The sequence below is a fragment of the Dermacentor silvarum genome, chromosome 3 (genome assembly GCF_013339745.2).
Source record: "Dermacentor silvarum isolate Dsil-2018 chromosome 3, BIME_Dsil_1.4, whole genome shotgun sequence".
Lineage (NCBI taxonomy): Eukaryota > Metazoa > Arthropoda > Arachnida > Ixodida > Ixodidae > Dermacentor > Dermacentor silvarum.
The window spans coordinates 210,374,633-210,392,966 of NC_051156.1; the positions used below are offsets into that span (position 1 = coordinate 210,374,633).

Here is an 18,334-nt window from a genome sequence, read left to right on the forward strand (position 1 = left end):
TCAAGAAAATAAAGACCAAAAGGGAACTGAATCGCGTCATTAAAAAAGAGAGAGAGAGAGGGATAATATCCTTCTCTTGATAACAGTGACGCGGACGTACGACGCTCTTGTCAGGGATATTCCATTAAGCAGGAAAAAAAGAGACAAGAAAGATAAAGAACAACTTTACGGAAAAGAAATAGAAAAAGAACGGCTAAATATAGGCTATATAGTCGGCACGCAACACCCTATACGATCTGGGACAGATATGAGCCCGCGTGCAACGGGAAAATCTCCATTGCTAGCCAACCGATCTATTCAACACCAGCGACGACTTTTACCACTGCTTTAAGAAAGGGGTGGCGCGATGGCCAGGATAACGAGGGATTATGTTTCACCGGCCACGTCCCCCTAAACAAGAAATAAAAAAGAGACAGAGAGAGAGAGAGACAACTAAGGAGAAAATAACGAGAATGAGAGCTCCCCTTCGGCCATCAAATTGAGATATCAGCGGTGTATACCTCACTGGCGCTGCAGAGCATCACCGCGACTTTCTTTATGGGCGGCCTACGGTATATAACCGTGCGGCTAAAACAACTAAAGACCGTCCTTCTAAGTAAGCTCTGGGCATTAATCACAGAGCACCATCGCAGGAAGACGAAACGACTGAAGATTAAATGTACTCTCGAGCATGTTCGGCGAAAGTGTTATGCGCTAAACTAGAAAAGCTAAAAAAAAGCGAGCAATCTTATACGCCGTGGACCTTCAATCCGATGCTCACTTTACGTAGGGAGATTGGAAAACGCCCGTTTTGGGAGATCGTAGCAATCTTAATTTGCCCCTTGTCGACGATCTGCAACGCGAGATCATCTTCGCATTTGGCAGTATTTTCTTTTCTCGGTAATGCTGTAGCCCATTTTTTACATATGCATATATGATAAATCAGATCTTATGCCCTTGCTTTCTGCGTTGTTGTAACCGTGTTACACACGTACCCTATAAAACTGGTACAGCAACGCCGAAAGAAAACAAAGAAAAAAAAAAGCATATTCCGTTAAACGCGAAGAGACCGCGTTACAGGCTGTCGACAAGGGGCAAATTGAAATATTAGGGTGATCTCCAACAAAGCGCGCTTCTTAATCTCTCGCAGAAATGACGCCGCTCGTATTCCAAATACCGAGGCTGAAATTAATGTTCTGCCGCGGCGGCGTCGGCCCTGTAAGTTCAGAGTTTTAAAAATATGTAGATGCCGTTTCGGATGTAATTCAAAAGGTCCGGCCTGCGTAATGGGAAATGTCTGCTGTAACTCGTATGCTATTGAGATGGCTTGTTTTGAAAAGATCGAGGCGGGTCAATACGTCGACGGATATAGAAAGACTGGACAAAGTCAGCGTAATATAAAGCTAGTCCCGTGTGCGCATACATATTCAGATGTATGAATAGGGGCCTTGATGATGTTAGCAATTAGGAGGTATCTAAACTTACCATTAAAGAAAAACGAATAAAATAGTTAGCGCTTCGATTTGTCTACGGATAACATGACGATGTTGTGAAACGACCACAGTCGGAAGTTACCATTTGCTTCGTAACGTTGTCTATACCACAATAGAGGCTGGTTACACGAATAATCGGTTTCCACAGCGAAGTTCCGCAACACGAACGGGGCATCGGCAGGTACATTCAAAACGTAAACTCCTTTGTAATTTCTTTGAAAACAAAGGAATTGATGTTCTGGTGTCACCGCGAATACCCTGTTCATATATAGTGCCAGACGGTCAGCGTGGAATTAACATAATGTCCTTCTACAGTGGTAGTATATCGCATTATTAAAACATTAAAAATCCAAATTACGGGGTTCAAAGTCCGAAAGCTAGAAAATGGGATACGAGGGACGCGCTGTAGCCGTAGCGGAGGACGCGGGAGATTTTTTTTAAAGAGGGCCATGACACCAAATTTTCGAGCTTGAATTATGTATTCCATGTGAAACCGCACGCGTCCCACCGCAAACTGGCAAATTTTGAGTCGCAATTAGTGCGGTATAAAAAGCGTTTTCATATATATATATATATAGTTTGCGGATGACATTGTCCTGTTCAGCAACACTGATGATGAATTGCAACAAATGATTGAGGAGCTTAACCGAGACAATGTAAAAGTGTGGAGTTGAAGATTAATATGCAGAAGACAAAGTTAATATTCAATAGCCTGGCAAGGAAACAAGAATTCATGATCGCCAGTAAGCCTCTAGAACTGGTGCGGGAGTACGTTTATCAAGGTCAGTTACTCACAGAGGAACCTCATCTCGAGAAGTAAATTTACAGAAGAATAAAAATGGGTTGGAGTGCATACGGCAGGCATTACCAAATCCAGACTTGGATGGAGCTTATCATCTGTCGTTGAAAAGAAAAGTGCACATTCATTGCATTCTAGCGGTGCTAACATATGGGGCAGAAACTAGGAGGTTCACAAAGACGCTCCAGAACAAGTTAAGGACCTCGCAAAGAGTGATGGGACGAAACATTTTAGGCCTAACGTTAAGAGACATGAAGAGAGTGGTGCGGATCAGAGAGCAAACGGGGACAGCCGATATTCTAGTTGACATTACGACAAGATAGAGCTGGGCAGGCCATGTAATGACTAGGGCAGATAACCGTGGCACCATTAGAGTTACAGAATAGCTGCCAAGGGAAGGGGGGCGCAGTCGAGGACGGCAGAAAATTGGGTGGGATGATGAAATTAGGAAATTTGCACGAGCAAGTTGGAATCAGCGAGCGCGAGACAGGGGTAATTGGAGATCGCTGGGAGAGGCCTTCGTCGCGGTTTACACCTGCGGTTTCTACTTGACATTACAATGATCAACTGATAATAATTGTACAACCATGCCATGGGCACCTTTAGCGTGCACCCAGACAAAGCACCGGTACACGAACATTTTCCGACTCAGCCCCCTTCAGAATACGGCCGCCGATTTCAGGAATCGTAGCCGCGACCTCTCGTGTTCGCCAAGTGGCATTTTTTTTTTTTTTTAACTAGGGAGCCGTTTAAGCTTTTCGTTTCCCCACGTAGCGTTCGCAAAAACTCGCCTACAGTAGGATACCAACTTAAGAAAACAGCAGTTGGCAACAAAGGCACACGGACCGCACGGGGTTGTGTTACTCCGCCAGCGAATTACAGAAGCAAACAGAATCGCCGTCATGCGACCTTTTCAAAATGGCGTCGTACTTGATACGACTGTACTTGTCGTACTTGTACGTTCCGCTATAATAGACGAGTGAAAATGTATACAATTACGCGCTTATAATTTTATTTTTGTGCTAACCGCCTTATTTGGGTAACAGGGAAAGTTTGAAGTACGAACTATTTGCAGCCTCGCGGAGGAACAGTGGCTGGCGGTTATGAGGGCGTGGGTGGGGCTTCACTGCAGACTTAAGTTGTATCCGACTATAGCGAAGACGTCACTGCGCGTTGCCTATAGCGCAGCTTGCAACACCGATACCGCGTTCCAGCAGACCTGTGACGACCGAACTCCGTCGGTCTTAAAAACGCATTTCGTGCACTATGCTCCTTGACTTTTATTTTTTAACAGCTTGGTTAACGTTAGCTGGGACATTGCATTGCAATGATCGCTCCATTAGCCCGCCCAACAGCATTGTTTATACGCTCAGCAGCAAAGTGGTATATATCGCTTTGTGAACAAGACGTCCGCAGACAGAGATAGATAGACAAAAGCAAAGGAAAGAACGGGAGGTTAACCAGAGGATATCTCCGGTTGGCTACCCAGCACTGCGGTAGGGGATAAGGAATACAAAAGATGCGAGAAAAAAAAAGGAAGAATAAAATAATACCAAACTACCCGTGAGGGCGCTGTCAGTTTGTGAAGGCGCCACATGTCAATGTCCCACTGAGACATGCGTCACACAATGCACAATTTTGCGAATGTCACAATTTGTTCGCACAATCCGGCATCTAGGTATAGTGCATGCCAGCGTCCGGTGGGTATACGCTGAAACGTCAATTTCCTGCTTATAGCCAGTCAAATTATCTTATATCCAGTGAAATTCTTTTAATTCCAGATATTGTTTTTACCTGACGATACGGTTTTCCGTCAAGCGGGTTGCTACGGCTACTCATATGCCACGTCCACATATGCACAGCTTATAGAGACGCGCCATCGCTCCAGAGGCGGCACAAAGGGAAACATTAAAGGCGCCAGCGTAATTCGTTTAGGCAACGCGCCGAGCGACCAACGCACTCCAGCTGGTTTGTGTGTCTTCGAAAGTGCATTTGTTTTACGCGGGCGTTGAACGTGTGAGGGGTAATTTATTTACCTGCGCGCCACCGCTTGCCTTGTCGCGTGCGCGTCATTCACTCTGCAAGCGGGACTATAGAGATAAGCCCATTTGATGTCGCCGACACAGATATATGTGTGTATACGCAAGGTGCTCACGCTTATATCCTGTCACCGGAAGCTTACATATAGCACTGTTTAAATATGATCGCGATGTATCGCTTACGAACAGTTTTCCACTCGCACGACAAGAGCAAGAAAAGAAAAAAAAAGAAGGGGGGGGGGGGGGGAATCTAGCTTTTTATGACTGGGCTTAACGCTCAAAATCAATTCAGGTGTTGTATATGGCGAAAGCTTTAGGAGAAAGGATCAACGGCGAATGTCTCAACAACCTTCGGTTTGCAGATGACAATGTCTTGTTCAGCAACACTGGGGATGAACTGCAACAAATGATTGAGGACCTTAACCGAGAAAGTGTAAGGGTAGGGCTGAAGATTAATATGCAGAAGACCAAGGTAATGTTCAATATCCTGGCAAGGTAACAATAATTCATGATCGCCAGTAAGCCTGTGCAGAGTCTGTGCAGGAGTACGTTTATCTAGGTCAATTACACGCAGGGGACCCTGATCAGGAGAAGGAAATTTGCAGATAAATTAAAATGAGTTGGAGTGCATATGGCAGGCATTAGGAAATCCTGACTTGGAGCTGACAGTCGAAGTTCTTTGTCGCGCACCCAATATTGGGCATGCACGAGCATTTCCGCATTCCGACATCATCGGAATGCCGCCGCCGCGGCTGGGAATCGAACCCTCGACATCGTGGCCAATAATATTGAGATTCTGAACAAGAAATCAGTCTTTTCTCGGGCGTGAACAAACTTGCTGCCAATCGATCAATATTTCAGGCTCACGTGAAGAAAGTTTTAGCAGGGAAAAGCAACCGAAAATGACAAGCGAGCACACTTTCCAAATATAAAGACGTACTTGAGACCATTTCAGTCTTCAAACATTAACTGAATATTCGATCGATCGATTGAGTGATACCGTTAACAGGCTTTGAATAGATGAAGGAAAAGAAACGTCGCGGAATGCGGGCACTGCAGTCGTCTCAGAACATCTTAGAGAAACGGGGAAACAGCAAGGAAAGGAGGAAATGACGAAAGCGGTCATCGGCACGACTTTCTGCTATCTCCGCTAGCCCCGGTCGGCCATAAACAATCACCGTGTAACGCACCCGTCATCGCTCATAATAACCCTTTCGCGAAGGAAGACAGGGCAGCCGTTAACAGCCAGATCAGGCTATACACATGAGATACAATAGGACTCCTCGCGCAATTCCTTTCTATCGAAAGAGCGCAAGCCGGAGGCGTTGATGGAAGCAGTCATGCACTCGCGAAGATACGCAACGACACCGTTCACGCCCTCGTAACAGCGTCCCCGAAATCCTCGGATAGATGCGTCTTAAATCAAGCAGCCGATACAGCTATGCAGCAGCTGGCATGGCACAGCCTGTGGTGATCGAGTATATACTCGTGTATACGCAAACTCGTGTAGACACTGCAAGTGTCACACGCAAACGAGAGAAAAAAAAAAGAAAAAAAAAAAAAAACACGCCGTCTTCCGCACACTCGGCAAGGAGCGTTGCGCGACCTAAGCCAGTTCTGATGGGAAATCGTAGCGACTAGCTCGGCCGATATATCACGGACGGCTTATAGACCATGGATAATAGCATTCGCGCCGACCGTATATACGAACGATTCCCTGTAGATTAACCCGCTTCTTTAACAGCTGCGCACGCAGCCCCACGACACGACGGAATGAAGCGTGAAAGAACTGACTAAATGCGCACGATTGGCTGATTGAGTGATGTATTGATTTTAATGTCCCAATGGAGCGACACAAGTTGTTTTGATGACATGATGTCATCGTGAAAGTCATCGCGATGGAGGACTACGGATTAATTTTCGGTTTCCTTAACTAGACCCCAAATAAAGTTAACGGGTGCTTTGCATTTCGCGCCCATTCGAATGCGGCCGTGCCACCGCGGGCCAGGGAATCGAACCCAAAGCCTCATCCTCGACAGCAGAATTACGCCTGAGTCACTGTGGCCGGCGATTTCGTACGATGCAAAACAATACCGCTAGTACACTTTAACCGAAGCACGACCGCTAGATTATGAACACACTAACATTAACGTAAAGGTATCAATGTATGGAAAAGTACCCGCGCACTGTTGCCAAAAAGGTTACGCATCAAAATCCTGAGCCTTCGAAGAGACGAGATACTTGGCAGCCAGAACGCGATTACAGGAACGTAACTGCGCTCGTGTTTTACCATACAGCAGCACACCTTTCAAATTTGAAGTTTCGCACGCCCAGGCTTCAAGACCTTCAAGCGGTTTCGTGTTCTTCCTTTTTGGGGGCGGTTACCACGGCCACTGACAGTCCAGCCCCGCAGCGCCTGCATATTCAGCGCTTGCTAGCTATTTACCACTATTTACGGAAATATTTATGAAGGTCATCCTCAATCGTTTGAGCAAGACGTAACAGTTCGATCAGAATTGTTCCTGCAGGCAGCGGAAATGCGTTCGCGGGCTATCCATCAATGATGTTCCTGAGTTGTCCTATCGACCAGGCCGCATACGAATGCCCTCCACGGTCTCTCCCGTTATCCAAGACAGCTAACACCACAACCTGGTCTAAACAAACCACGCCAAGTTAACCTGGAAAAAAAGACCGAACGCTCTTTCCAGAAGGTAACAAAGATCAGTGGAGCGCGAAGCAGCGCCCGAAGGAAGGGCACCAAGGGCACTCGCACAAACGCGTGGCCGACACACACACAGAGCATCCGTTGTCGTTTCCGTCACCAAGGGCGAGGACTCGCAAAAGTGTGTACACGGCTCGAGCAGGAGACGAGCGGGCGCGCAGCCGTCTCGGACAGTTGTCGTACAGCAGACAGCTGCCGGCCAACACAAACGGAGGCCCGCGGTGTCTATTCGCGGTTACGCGCGTTGTGACATTCGCAGAGTCGGGGAGTGCGGGGGAAGACGGAAAAAAAGAAACTAAAATCAACGAGGGAAGAAGAAGAAGAGAGAAGCGCGTGGCCGGTGCAGGCAGAAACAAACTGACCGTGTTTGCAAGCATCCGACGAGTACGAAGGGGCTGCTCCACTGGCCGGAGCGCCGATGCACCGCCGTAAATCCAGGCAGCAGAAAGTAGTTAGTCGAGGAGGTAGCGGGCGGCGGGGGGGTACGAGAAAAGAAAAAAAAAAAGTTTCGTTCCTCTTTCTTCAGCAGAGTTCGCACTTATCGCACAACAAACACCATCCCGAACGACGACGACGACGGACGACGCTCCTCGCGTTCTCTAGCGCGCGCGCACACACACGCACACGCGCGTCGTGTCGGCAGCGAGGGTTTTGCGCCGTCTGTGGAAGTGGGGGGGGTCCGTCGCCGGTACCGCGCCGCCGCTACTCGCACAGCCCCGGCGACGACGACGACGACGTTACACACGCACAGCGAACGCACGCACACGCAACTCTCACACACACGCACGCACGCACGCCAAGAGCGCGCACACAGCACCCGCCCGCGGCAAACGTTGAGGCGTTGAGGGGAGCCAGCGCTGGCAGCGCTGGCGCCGCTGCCTCGGAGGACAAGGCGGAGAGCGAACGTCCCTTCTCTCCTCGTTTCTTGCGCGGCGCGCGGAGCCGAAACTCTGGAACTGCGCACCGGCAGGTGGACGCGCTCTGCTCGCTGGAAGAAGCGGGAATTTGCCTCGAGGGCACGGACACCTGCTTCGCAGTGCTCGATCGTCGTCCGGGACTGTCGTAATCGCTGTCGTTATTCGCTTTCATAGGCCTTGAAACAGGTCGGCACGCTCACGCATATACTATATCTTCGCACGTCTGCTGTCCCAATTTTTACGCAGTTTGCTTTCGAAAATGTACTAACTGTCGTTAAAGTTCCCACACGCCGCGGTGGCTTAGCGGCTGCGGTGTTGCGCTGCTAAGCACGAAGTCGCGGGATCAAGTCCCGCCCGTCGCATTTTTATGGCGGCGAAATGCAATAGCGCCCTTGTCCCGTGCATTGGGGGGCACGTTAAAGATCCCCTGGTGGTCAAAATTAATCCGGTGACCCCCACTAGGTCGTCCCTCATACTCAAATCATGGTTTTGGGACGTAAAACCCCAGAATTCAAGTCAAGAGTTCCCAGGCCAATGCTCTCGCGCAAGATAGGGCATAAAGGCGTGTGCATGGCGGAGTTGGTAGCACGCACAGCACTTACTTTAGAGATACAGACGCATGCGTTCTGCGGGGTTATGCGTCCACGCTACACGGTCTTATGTGCTTTAGAAATTTTGCGGCAAACAACACAAGCTAGCCCACCACATCTGTGTGTCGCGTTGCCACCGTATACACGGGCGTCGATGCAATATAGTCACGAGACAGGTAAGAGTCTGTCCCACGTGCGTCTAGATTGTTAGTAACTCACTGAAAGACTGGTTTAATTGGGTAACAGAGACAGACAGTAAAAAGCCCTCTCTCTCATGAACTTTTTAATAATTACTACCATAAAAATTCCAGACTTGACGTTATATACCTTACAGCTTACTGAGTTTAGAAAGTTGACAAGGTGCCACAAACTAAGAACCCCTAAACCGAGATAGTAAACAAACATACTAAATACCTGGCAGTGTAAACAATGACCGCATGCTTTATGTTACGGGCTCTTCTTCTTTCGGATCTTTACTTAGCAATCGCCCGTGTACTGCTTTATTTAATTTGCCTAACTGTAATCCCTTTCCTAAAGACAGCTGTCTTATGCACTCGTAAGCCAACCCTGCCTGACAGTGAAGCCAACTCACAGCCTTCTGCCACTTGGCGTTCTGTCGCTGAGCCCGAGGTCGCGGGATCAGTGCTTAAAGTCAAGGGGGGGGGGGGGGGGGGGGCTCGAAGGGCCCGGCCTCTCCTCCATTTCCTAAGGAGGGGTTCGCACCCCCCCCCCCCCCCTCTCATCAGGTCAACTGTAGCACTACGGCACCCATTTTTTTTTCCCCTAGTAGTTCCTTGTGCGGGACAATTCTGATTCTCCAACTTTTCGATTAATGATTACATCGCAAATAATCGATGGATGTGGCATGAGCACAAACAGGAAAGCAGATATTGCTGTACTGCTGCATGCATTTCCCCGAAGCACTGCGCATCACCCTTATTCGGCCAAGATTCTTGGCACAGCATATTGTTTCATGAGCCACCTGAGCGTGAAGCTATACCACCACGTGAATTTGTGAAGGTTTCTACGTGCTTCAATTCCTTGACCTGTTTCACTGCCGGATCCTGTGATTCAACGCTTCGCTTATATATATGAGTGTGTGTGAGTGAGTGCACGCTATAGTGGTCGCCACAATATAAGCCCCCCCTCCACTGAAGGGAGACTTTGAATCCCTGCGCGGGATCAATCACTTGCGGTCACCAATTGATTCTGGGGTTGACGAGCATCTATCAAGACATGGCTTGCACTTTAGTAAGAACATAAGCAGAAAAAATTGCAGATGTTATGGAGAGTGCCTGGGGGCCCGGGGTTCCCTCCTCTATGAGACAAGCCGGTACTTCAGCGCTGACAGAATTGAGCGTGCAGTGAGTATCTCCTTTGAGAGGCTCACTGCACTGGATTGCACCACACTGTGCTTGAGCAGGACTCCTATAGTTCTCTGTATATACCTATTAATATTCCATAGTGAACATTCTTTCAACCTCTGATGTAACCTTATACGCTGCTGATATACAAACCCCTTTATTGTTTTCCCGGTTTCGGCCAGAGGAGCTCCCCGCATGGAATCTCCAACGGCTTAAAACTCCTCAGGACCTGAATAAAGTTCTTGACTGACTGACTGGAACAAATTTGAAAGCACTTGAACGGCTTTCTAACGCTTGGATTAAGGAGTGAACAGTGTGGCTACCAATTATTCAAGCTATATCAAACGTTAACAGTACACAGCTCACGCTCTTTTTGTGCAAAAGATAAGCTTTCAGTCATAGTATTAGTTATTTTTAGATGGCTTGTAAATTCTACGCGCAAATTCATGCAAGTGTTCTGTTAGTGATTCAGGTTGGAGTGATCACATGAATTATGTTGAAACGAAAATTGATCGTTGCACCGGTGTGATCAACTGCCACAACGATCCCCTCCCATTGCCGGTCAAATTCTTCCTTTGCCCCATTCTCATCTGGTTTACATAGTAGTATGGGGAACATGTAACAAAACTGATACCAATCAACTGCTATGAAAGAGAGATTATTAAAATTTCTCGAGAAAAAAAAAACCGACAGAAATGGATTTGAGACATTTCTTGTCCTGACTTTCCTTTAGTGCTACAAGCGTAACTTGACAGTCTTCATTCCTAACCGAAGTAACCACGGCAACCTTAGTCGGAATAAGCAATATACAACCTATTATAGATGTTAGACTTCCGTGGTTTCATTTCTACCCAACCAACTACAGTATGCAGACAAGTGACAACCAGAATGTAGTTTACTAGTTATACGTCATACCTATCGTTCCTTGTTCAACATTGTTCTAAAACGCAGAAATGTTATTCACTTTAGTGAGAAAGTAAAACAGCTTTTCAAACCAGGTTGATGTACCAGCGTTTATTCGAGTTATATGTAGTATATTGTGTATCTAGTGTGTATTAGTATAATGCACTCATATCTGACTGATCCGTGTTTTGTCAGGTTCCCTCCATAATTCGGCATATAATGTAACTGCATGGCATATGTGGTATTTTCATTGAATTAGCATCACGTTTAATACGTCACGTCAATGTCTTATTCTTTGTGTTTCTGTGGATTATAATTTACTCGTGTGGGCCGCGAGAAGACGATTGCGTATCTCCTATGTGAATGCTGTCGCTACTGTGCGCCTATAAAAGAACTCTCAGCCGCATTAGGTAGACCGGACAAAGAGAGACTCTTCGGACACTAGCCCATACCGTCCTTAGCACACAGAAGGCGTTGACCCTATTGTTGCGCTGCTTGAGAACATGCGGGCCTATGACAGACTTTGAGAATCGTCGCGCGCTACATCGCACTGATGCGCAGTTTCTTTTTATTTTTGTCTTTTTTTTTCTGTTTTCTTTGTGCTTGCGTATCGTCCTGACATCTCTAATTTCCTTTATCCCACTTACCCCAGCGCAGGGTAGCCAGCCGGTCTATGCACTCGCTAACCTCCCTGTCTTTCCCTCACTTCCTCTCCTCCTCTTATTGTATTAGTCGGCCTATCTACTTGGGATGTATAAAACATCGTTTGACGAACGTCCTGGGCCATCTTGCACACATGGCTGAATAAATTCGGACAGATTGAAAATTGAAAAGAAGAAGCTTTAGCTCGGGGTCAACTTCGAATGCCGCTAATATTCAAATACATGCAAAACGCAGATATTATATTGTGAATCAACTGCTGAACCAATTTGAATTACATTTGTTGCACTTGAGAGAGAAAGTTAATTCAAGTGAATGTAGGAAGCTAAATTTTGATATAAGGGCCGGAATACTTTAGGAAAATTGCCGAAAATTGGTAAGTTAAAAAAATGAAGTTTAAGCACGAAGCTTACAAATTCATAACTCTCTACCGAAAACAGATATCGCAGTTCTGTCAACTGCATCTGTTAAAGCATCTGCATCGGGAAAAAATTATAACTGAATCTACAGCTTATGTGAAACTGTTACAAAGTTTACGAGGGTTTTGCAAAAGTCCTACTCACTAATCCAACTTCGCGTAATGCGAAGGTTATGGGTTCGGTCCCACAGGCGAGAATTTATCTTTTCGTGTTTACTTTAATTTCCCTTTTTTTCTCATTATTTTATACATTTCAAGTTAAAGCCACAGCTAAAAACCCCTATGCTTTCCTGGGATTCATTGCCTGTTGTCTTTATATATGGTCGTGTGATTAACACAAATGGGGTTCCTCGGTTTCCACTTGTTACACACAAATGAGACGCATATTGCAGTTTTTTTTTTCGATTTCGATCTCTAAATAGGTGTTGTTTACAAAATTGTGACATCATTATTTATTACTGAGTTACGGAACTTGAAACATGGTACTATACAGTCGCAATTTTCAAAATTTTTGAAAAAGAAAATGGCAGCATAGATGAAACATTTGCTTCTTACAGTCCCTATTTCTTTTAAATGCAACAAATCTCATCAAAATTGGTGCATTGGCTGCGAAGAAATGTATTTCTCCGTTCCGATACATGTATTTTGATAGGAGGTCCCGAGCTAAAGCAAAAAAAAATTTACTGTGAGCGCATCCTTGACCACTTGTCACTTGTACACAAACACACCAAGACCAGTTGTCAATTGCTCTGACGAAACAAGATTGTGACTCTCAACTTGGAAATTAAGTCGCTCTGAAGCAATGTTCTTCAGCAATATTCGCTGAAGAACAATTTACCTTACGTGTCAACAGCCGAAGTGATTGATAGCCACCATTTTTCGTTATTCGGAAGACGTTCATTTCATCATTTAACTGAAGAAATGAAAGGGGTCGATCGGAAAGCACTGCGCGACACCGATCTACCTTCTGCGCGTTGCCGTAAACTAAGAACGCCATAGGGGACCGTGGACGGGGAGGAGGTCCTGCTGTCTGATCAAGGTCAACGCACCTTTGAAGTAAGTTGTTGAAGCAAGAAAATGGCAGCATAAATGAAACATTTGCTTCTTACAGTCCCTATATTTAGCTTTTGAAGAAAGTTCTGTAGATTTTCTGTAGCTGTAGTAAGCGCGTGTTCTGTAGATTTTCTGGTCAGCTGGGGAGTTGGTTGTTGATTTGTTTGTGTAAATATTTCGTTATTGAAGGCGATTTAATAAAAAGGTTCTTTCTTCTCGTGACTCCGGCCGCGGTGCGCGGATTGATGTCTTTCTAATCAGCGTGAGGTGACGTTGACCTGACTTGGCCATAGGGCATGTTATCTAAAATTTTGCCTTTATCGGTCAGGCTGATCGCTTTGCAATTATACGGTATCTTACCGCCGTTTCATTAACCAGCATGAGACATTCCTTTGGGTCTGTCATGTAGTGTTTTCAATGACAGCACCAAACTTATCGTTTGTCTAGTCTAAGGGCATCGTACTGTCTTAATAAGTTATTCTCTCTAATTATCGTTTCAGGTTATTCACTTGGGATGCCAGTCAGCGCAGTTGACGTTTCTCGTTAACTTAGCAGCTGCAGATGCAGTATCTGATGTGACGTTTCATATCAGCAATTGATGTGACGTGCTTTATTTTTATTTTCTCGTGAGCCCCGGTGTCGCCAATTCCGCTGTGACAATGCCTTTGTCTTAAGATTCAGTAGAGTGGAAGGCGCTGCTCAGAGTTTGTGAACGTGACTTATTTATGCGAATGAAGTGTACAACGCGTTAGTACGAAGCTCAGAGGCGCTAACCAAACTCGTTTTTGCTCTGGCCGCGAACTTAACGGAATAGAAAAAAACAAATTTCGCGCCATTTGGCAGAAGTGTTACAAGTGCTGACCTCCGGTGGCAAGTTTTAGAACTACGGTGTGCATCGCGCGCCGCACTGCGTAAGTTGCCCGAAGCAGCATATATATTGCATGCGACCGAGTTGGAAATCCCAAGTGGAGTGGTCCCCGGCCGCAACCTCGCCGCTGCGAAGTTCACAGTCAAGTAACCACGCCGCGCGAATTTCTTTCGGATGGCGTGCTTAAACTATAGCAAATCATAGCATTCTCCCGCGAACGGCAAGCTTCGGCGGACGAATCCAAGGTGTGAAGTGACCGCTAGAGCCGGTGTGACCGCGCGATCCACGTCCTCACGCCGACCTTGTCTTCGATCACTCTCACTCAGAGTTCATCGACATGGCTTCGATGCGCAACGTTATCAAAGGTGTGAGCTTCAAGCTTAAGTGGCAAACGTTAGCCTCCGGACGTCGTTCGCTGTCCACAACGCGTGCGCTAGGCGCTCAGCTCACCGTCCGGGATGCCCTCAACTCGGCCATGGACGAGGAGATGGAGCGCGATGAGCGGGTTTTCCTGATCGGCGAAGAAGTGGCCCAGTACGACGGTGCCTACAAGGTGAGCCGAGGCCTTTGGAAGAAGTACGGCGACAAACGCGTCATCGACACGCCCATCACGGAGATGGGCTTCGCCGGCATCGCAGTCGGCGCCGCTTTCGCCGGCCTCAGGCCGATCTGCGAGTTCATGACGTTCAACTTCGCCATGCAAGCCATCGATCAGGTGATAAACTCGGCCGGCAAGACCTTCTACATGTCGGCCGGTCACATCGCGGTGCCCATCGTGTTTCGAGGACCCAACGGCAACGCAGCCGGCGTAGCCGCCCAGCATTCACAGTGCTTCGCTGCTTGGTACGGTCACTGCCCCGGCCTCAAAGTCATCTCGCCCTACAGCGCGGAGGATTGCAAGGGTCTGCTCAAGTCGGCCATCCGAGACCCCGATCCCGTCGTCTTCCTCGAGAACGAGCTCATGTACGGCCACGCGTTTGAGGTGTCCGACGAGGTGAAGAGCAAGGACTTTCTCGTGCCCATCGGCAAAGCCAAGATCGAGAGGCCCGGTCAGCACGTTACCCTAGTGTCGCACTCCAAGGCGGTAGGCGTGTGTCTGGACGCCGCCAAGCAGCTGGCGACCCAAGGCGTCGAGTGCGAGGTGATCAACCTTCGTAGCATCCGGCCTCTCGACGAGGAGGCTATCCAGCAGTCAGTCATGAAGACCAACCGGCTGATTACGGTCGAGAACGGCTGGCCCCACTTCGGCGTCGGAGCAGAAATCTGCGCCAGCATCGTCGAGAGTCCCGCGTTCGACTACCTCGACGCCCCTGTCATTCGTGTGACGGGCGCGGACGTACCGATGCCCTACGCAGCCACGCTCGAGCAAGAGGCATGTGCCCACAGAAGCTCACGTCGTGCTAGCCGTCAAGAAGTTGCTGAACATGCAGTGAAGTGACTACGAAGCTAGAGATCCCACACACGTCCTTGTTCGAAGTTAAGGCAGCCGGCCCTGAAGCTTTGGTTTTCGCACTTTGTTAATGCAGCCAGCTTTTCTATTTTTTTTTCCCCTCGTTTTTTAGATAGGTCTGATTTTCAGTGTTATGGCTTCAGAGCAAAGTGTAGCCTCTTAATCTGCAGCATGTGCAGAATCGTGTGCTGTAACTGCACGAGGTCACCACCAGACCCTTCAAGTGATCCGTGCCATGAGTGGCCCTTGCTGCGTTTCTTTCAAAGTTCAAGCTGTGCCATTATAGCCTCATCCATTGCTGCAAGTGCAGTGATGTCTCACGAGATTTGTGGGTTTCACCTGTATGCTCCTTTGTGACACACTAACATGTGCACAATGTGTAACACAGCCAAATGAGGGAGCAAAGAAAAAGTACTTAGTAAGCGCTCCAATCAAGAGGAACTCAGCAGACCGATTCAGTCTTGTCGGAAGTCCACTTGCTTCCTATTAAAGATTTATTGGTCGTAACTGTCTCTCACTGGATTATCAACAGAACTCGTGGATTCTGTTAGTATTTTTTGACTGTGAAAAAACTAGCAAATTATATTGATTGTGAGAAACATGTCGACAATGAGATCTCGAGTGTGGTCAAAGTGAGCACAGCTGTACTGCTATGTGTATTCATTTTAGCTTACAACTTCAAAGCCAGGAAGGTGATCGTGAAACTGAGATTTACAGGCTGTTGTGTGTGCAGGCTTTGTTCAGGTGCTTGATATTTCTGCAAAGGGTGGTCATGTCAGATTTAAAATCTGAATAAGTGATAATGAAACAGTCCTATTTATATTGATCTCGGACCTGGTCAACATGTTGCACAATATGGCCACTATAAATATAAGGCATATCGCAGCATTTTTTATAAGGATAGGCTTTGTCGTTAAATCTGTGTAGAGTTTGTTTACTTGAACTTACTCTGTTGTATGTCCTGCTTGCACAAGTTGCTAGTTGACATTCACTATTCCATGATCTTCAAAGTGTTTTCAAGCTGGTCTTGAACCAGTGTTTTTGTGACGCCTGAAACTTTAATTACAGCTAAATTGGAAAGACAATCGCAGAACACTGTGATATCAGATATTATCACCGCACACAAAAAACGTGGACACAAAATTTGACTTCATGATCTCCCAACATCTGTACTTGGGAGAAACAGTGATGTCATGCACACCCTTCCCCGACATTGTAGCTGGGCATGGTGACCAACAAAGCTTTTAAAATGAAGGAAAACATGAGCCTGACTTGCAAAATGAGAAATGAGGCTGTGTTATTTCTGAGTTGCTGCCATATCTGCAACATCTCCACTCTCAAGTTCGTTTGCTCTGAAGCCTCAGACTCAGGATTTGAAGCATTTTGCAAATTAGTGTACGCATAAAACGGTGCCCTTTTCTGTTTATAAATTAAAAATGTTCAACAGTAATGGCTCCTGAATGCTATCTTGGTGCACGTGTACATGCACTGCTTCATTTCAGCATTTGCTCAAGCCTACAAGTTCCCAATTTCAATATATATTGCTGTTTTTGTTTTTCTTTTAGGTTGCTCTGTACAACGTGGACTTGTTCGTGCACTGAGCTAGATAAGTAAAATGGGTGCTGAAAGCTTACGAACCACAATATCCAAAAAAGCTGAATAGTGCTACAGCCTGGGCATGCCATATGGTATTCTGGGTTCCAGCCTATACCGGTATATCTGAACATAGTGCTGTACGGTTTCAATGGCTACGGTCACAAACCGCTTGGAAATTCTAAGTTTTCTCAGAACCTGTGGTATGTGATCTTTTGATGCCGAGTGTACACTTTGTGCTAGGAGCAAGGCACTGAGCTTTAAAAATAAAGCCTATGTAAAAGATTGCTTCAACCTTTACAACTGAGGAAACCATTAGGCCTATAGGAGGCTCCTCATAGTGCAGTCAAATCATCTCGACTAATATTTCCCTCAAATTCAGCATCACTCATGTGGTACTATCACACAAACACCTGTGTACTTAGATTTAGGTGCACGTTAAAGAACCCAAGGTGGTCCCAATTAATCCTCATAATCTCATAAAACTCGATCAGATGGTGGTTTCGGCATGTAGAACCCCATAATTTAACTGTCACACAAGAATGAAATGCAAACATAAGAAACTGAAAGGCAAATTTTCTCTTCCACATTTGCCACTAAGTATAACACTGGGGGAATTCATTCACAGAAGCTTAGTTTCGGGGTCAGGGCGCACTCGGTGCGCTCCGATCCCAAAACCACTGGCGAGTGTTCCATTGTTCTATTGGCGAGTGTTCGTTTATTTCACTATGCTCATTCCTCGCCAGACGGGTTTCCATCGAAATATGGTTTACACAATCACACGTCACTTTCAACTGTCTGATGTACAGCTGCTGTGTCTACAGTATCTGTATAATTTACTCCCGACTCTTATCTGGATGATATCCAGTGCACTTTTCTGCCTTAGCAAGTGTCAAACATCCAGCATGCACTGATGAACATAGCTTCTGAAAGGCCAGATGCCTAGTTACTAAGTCTATTCTTTCTTGTATTGGGGCTCAGAACAGCCAGGCACAAGCCATGTTTGTCACATTTCCAACACAGCCATAGACTTTGACGATGGTCAATAACACTTGAATAACGCTTGGCTACAGATTACGGCAGCAAGGATGCTTGTGTCGGTTGGTCATTGGCATACATGCCACTCGTCTGAACACGTCTGTCACATTCTGCTTGCTGCTTGCGTGTCTCAACTTCAAACAAAAAGAGTATTAGCTAGGTTACAGTGAATCTACTTATTTTCCATTACAAAACGGTGAAATGAGTGACAACTTTGAAAGTGTACCGATAAGCATTCCATGCTTTCAGTGTCCTGCTCATTAATACTGTAATGAATACAAACGGCCACTAACTTCTGCATGTAGCAGCATTCGACCAAAGTGACACTACCCCTGTAGTCACGATTGCTGATGCAGCCTTGAAAGATGGCTCATACGCATGAGGGGTTTTGGCCACACAAATGACAAAAACTACACACGAGAAGGACTAATTAAAGAAATAATCTATT

General features: G+C 46.5%; 2 protein-coding genes across 2 annotated transcripts in view; one reads left to right on the plus strand and one right to left on the minus strand.

Moving 5' to 3' along the window:
• Nucleotides 1-7,884, minus strand: part of LOC119446596 (sodium/hydrogen exchanger 3-like) — a 411,172-nt gene extending 403,288 nt beyond the window's left edge. The window contains 1 exon segment of the mRNA XM_049664238.1: nucleotides 7,395-7,884. The gene's annotated coding sequence lies outside the window, so the exon portion shown is untranslated.
• A 5,994-nt stretch (nucleotides 7,885-13,878) lies between these two features.
• On the plus strand, nucleotides 13,879-16,705 carry LOC119446598 (pyruvate dehydrogenase E1 component subunit beta, mitochondrial-like). The gene is given in 2 exon segments (XM_037711074.2): nucleotides 13,879-15,180; nucleotides 15,182-16,705. Coding segments are annotated over 2 exon segments (1,095 nt in total). The 5' UTR covers nucleotides 13,879-14,142; the 3' UTR covers nucleotides 15,239-16,705.
• The last annotated feature ends 1,629 nt before the right edge of the window (nucleotides 16,706-18,334 follow it).